The sequence below is a fragment of the Camelus dromedarius genome, chromosome X, assembly GCF_036321535.1.
Source record: "Camelus dromedarius isolate mCamDro1 chromosome X, mCamDro1.pat, whole genome shotgun sequence".
In the NCBI taxonomy this organism is placed as follows: Eukaryota; Metazoa; Chordata; class Mammalia; order Artiodactyla; family Camelidae; genus Camelus; species Camelus dromedarius.
This window is the reverse complement of record NC_087472.1, coordinates 90,908,149-90,910,991: the sequence shown is the minus strand read 5'-3', so window position 1 is coordinate 90,910,991 and position 2,843 is coordinate 90,908,149. Positions and strand designations below refer to the sequence as shown.

The 2,843-nt window shown below is 48.9% G+C and overlaps 1 protein-coding gene across 1 annotated transcript; it reads right to left on the bottom strand.

The window, feature by feature from the left end:
* Nucleotides 1–1,197: 1,197 nt before the first annotated feature.
* Nucleotides 1,198–1,958, bottom strand: LOC116150764 (ferritin heavy chain-like). The gene has a single exon (XM_064482946.1). It carries the CDS (start codon nt 1,795–1,797, stop codon nt 1,246–1,248), a length of 552 nt encoding a protein of 183 aa, XP_064339016.1. The 5' UTR covers nt 1,798–1,958; the 3' UTR covers nt 1,198–1,245.
* Between the last annotated feature and the right edge of the window lie 885 nt (nt 1,959–2,843).

Here is a 2,843-nt window from a genome sequence, read left to right as displayed (position 1 = left end):
GCTGCCTGTGTAGGGCAGGGCCTGAACAGAGTGATTCCGGTGTACGGGTTTTGACTACCTTCTTGTGCGGTGCCCTGCTGCCTCTTACGCATTCTGTGGCCAATTCTGAAGACCTCTTTCCTATGAGAAGGATTCTGGCTGAGGTCTAGAAGCCATCCGCACCCTAGGCGGGAGGCACACCTGTAATTAGAGGGAAGACTGCAGGGATCAGGGCTGTCTTTACAAGTGTTGGGGATTTCCCTCCCTTCTGGGGCTGGTTATATGGCTGGATTCCCAGTCTACTCACACAGTCTTTCTTAACCCATTGTTACACTTGTGGAGTAACAGGAAAAAAACAGAAGGCATTAGAAGATCTGTGTATGTGTCCACATTCCATTACTTTTTACCTGTGTGCCTCCCTTTTGCTCACTGATAAAGACATGGTCGTTAACACCTATCCTTCTTACTTCTTGAGGTTCTTATAAAAATAATATACAATAATGTAAATAAAAGGACTTGGAGCTGCAAAGTGCTAATCACATTTTATTCTAGTTTGTCAACCCCTTGGCTATGAGGAAGACAGCCCAAGGCTCATCCCCCCTTATCACTATAGCCCAGTGTCAACCTGTCAGAGGCAGTCTCAGCCATGCTGTCTTCCAGGGCCCCTGGCTTGCTAGTGAGACTCAATAAACATTAACATTTGCATAATTAATTGAAGTAAAATATATTGTATAAATCTAAAGATCCCTTTTCTTTTCATCCCTGTCCAATCCTATTTCCTTCACTTCTTCCCCAAAGGCAACTACTGTGATAAATTCTAGACCATGTTCTTTTGTATCTTTACCATACACAGGCACCCACAGACACCACCTACCTAGGCACAGGGCCTCGGATCACCCATCTCACCTCACTCCACACCCCCCCCCCCTTTTAATAAGGGGAAGATTGATTTTGTGTTTTTCAGGGTCCCATGGAATCCTCCCTCCATCCATGGAGACCCTGAGCTGCATATGGATGGAGTGGGGGTAGGTGAAGAGACTCCTGCATACCCGTTTTAAACTTAAAAGGTTAGGGTTTTGCACATACAAAGTAACCAGACACCTTTATTTAAGCACCAGTAACTTTATTGGAAGGAATGATAACATTGAAAGAAGAAAAACTTAAGTGAACTTTTTTTTTTTTTGCAAGGGCAATATTGCGCTATGCATGCCAGGCAGGGTGACCTCGGGAAGTCACCCCGTGACCACGGGGAAGTGCAGTCCAGGCTCAGTTCATCTTGTCACTGTCGCCCAGGGTGAGCTTGTCGAAGAGGTACTCCGCCATGCCGACTTCCGGGGTCCCCATCTTGCGCAGGGTGGTGATGTGGTCCCCTAGCTCCTTGATGAACTCGACCTGCTGGTTCAGGCAGTGGCTCTGCAGGAAGTGGCACAGGTGGGCGTCGCTCTTCTCGCTGGCCAGCTGGTGCAGGTGGAGCAGGCTCTGGTTGACGCCCTTCTCCAGGCGCAAGGCACACTGCATGGCCTGCAGGCCGCTCTCCCAGGTGTCGCGGTCTGGCTTCCTGATGTCGTGGAAGCAGAGGCGGCCCCCGCGCTGGTTCTGCAGGCGCATCAGGCTCTCGGCCCGCTCCCCCAGGTGCCGCGAGCGCCGCAGGAAGAAGCGGGCGAAGTGCTTCAAGGCCACGTCGTCGCGGTCGAAGTTGAAGGCCATGGCCTGGCACACGTAGGAGGCGTGGAGCTCCAGGGTGACGTGGCTGTTGATGGCGGCCTGGCAGTCGGGGTGGTAGTTTTGGCACACCTGCGAGGGCCCCGCGGGCATCATGGCTGGCGGCAGGGGCACCAAGGCCAGGACGAAGGCGACACTGAAGCGGAGGCCGCGAAGCGGGCAGCGGCGGGCGTGAAGGCGACGGCGGCCTCCGAGCGTCCCCAGGGCGAGCGATGAGGGCGGCCTGAGGCGGCGGGCGTCAAACCGGCAGGCAGGTGGCTGGGTGTGAGCTCTGGGATAGGCCGGAAATGATGGCCGCTAAGAGGGGCCGAGGGGGCGGGGCCAGAGGGTCCGTTACAGGAAGAGGGCGATGGGGGCGGGGCTCCCTGTTCTAGGCTTCATAGGAGCCTGGGCGAAGCAGGAAATCCCAGGCCAAGTCTGCACTGTCTTGAAACCATCTTTTAAAAAGTAGCCCTATTGAGATATAACTCATATACTATAAAATTAACCTTTTGAAAGTGAGTATTTACCTTGTTTTTAGTATATTCGTAGAGTTGTGCAACCATCATCACACTCTAATCACAAAATGTTTTTGTCACTCCAAAATGAAAATTTCCCTACTTATTAGCAGTCACTCTCCATGCTGCCTCCCTCCAGGGTTGGTGACCACTAATCAACTTTCTGTCTCTATAGATTTGCCTATTCTGGACTTTTCAAATAAATGAAGTCATACAATATATGACCTTTTGTATCTCCCTTCTTTTACTTAACATAATGTTTTTAATCTTTATCCTTTTTATTGCTGAGTAGTATTCCATTATAGGCATATACCACAATTTATTTATCCTTTCAATTGATAGACATCTGAGTTGTTTCCATTTTGTGGCTATTATGAGGAATGTTACTATGAACATTTGTGTACAGGTTTTTGTGTAGACTCATGTTTTCGATTCTGTTGGGAATATACATAGGAATGGAATTGCTGGGTTGATGGTAACTCTATGTTTAATATTTTGAGGAACTCCCAGAATGTTCTCCAAAGTGATTGCACCATTTTTACATTCCCACCAGCAATGTGTGAAGTTTCCAACACTGTTATTGTCTGTTTTTTTTAAAAAGAAATTTTAATCGTCTTAGTGAATATAAAGTGGTATCACATTGTG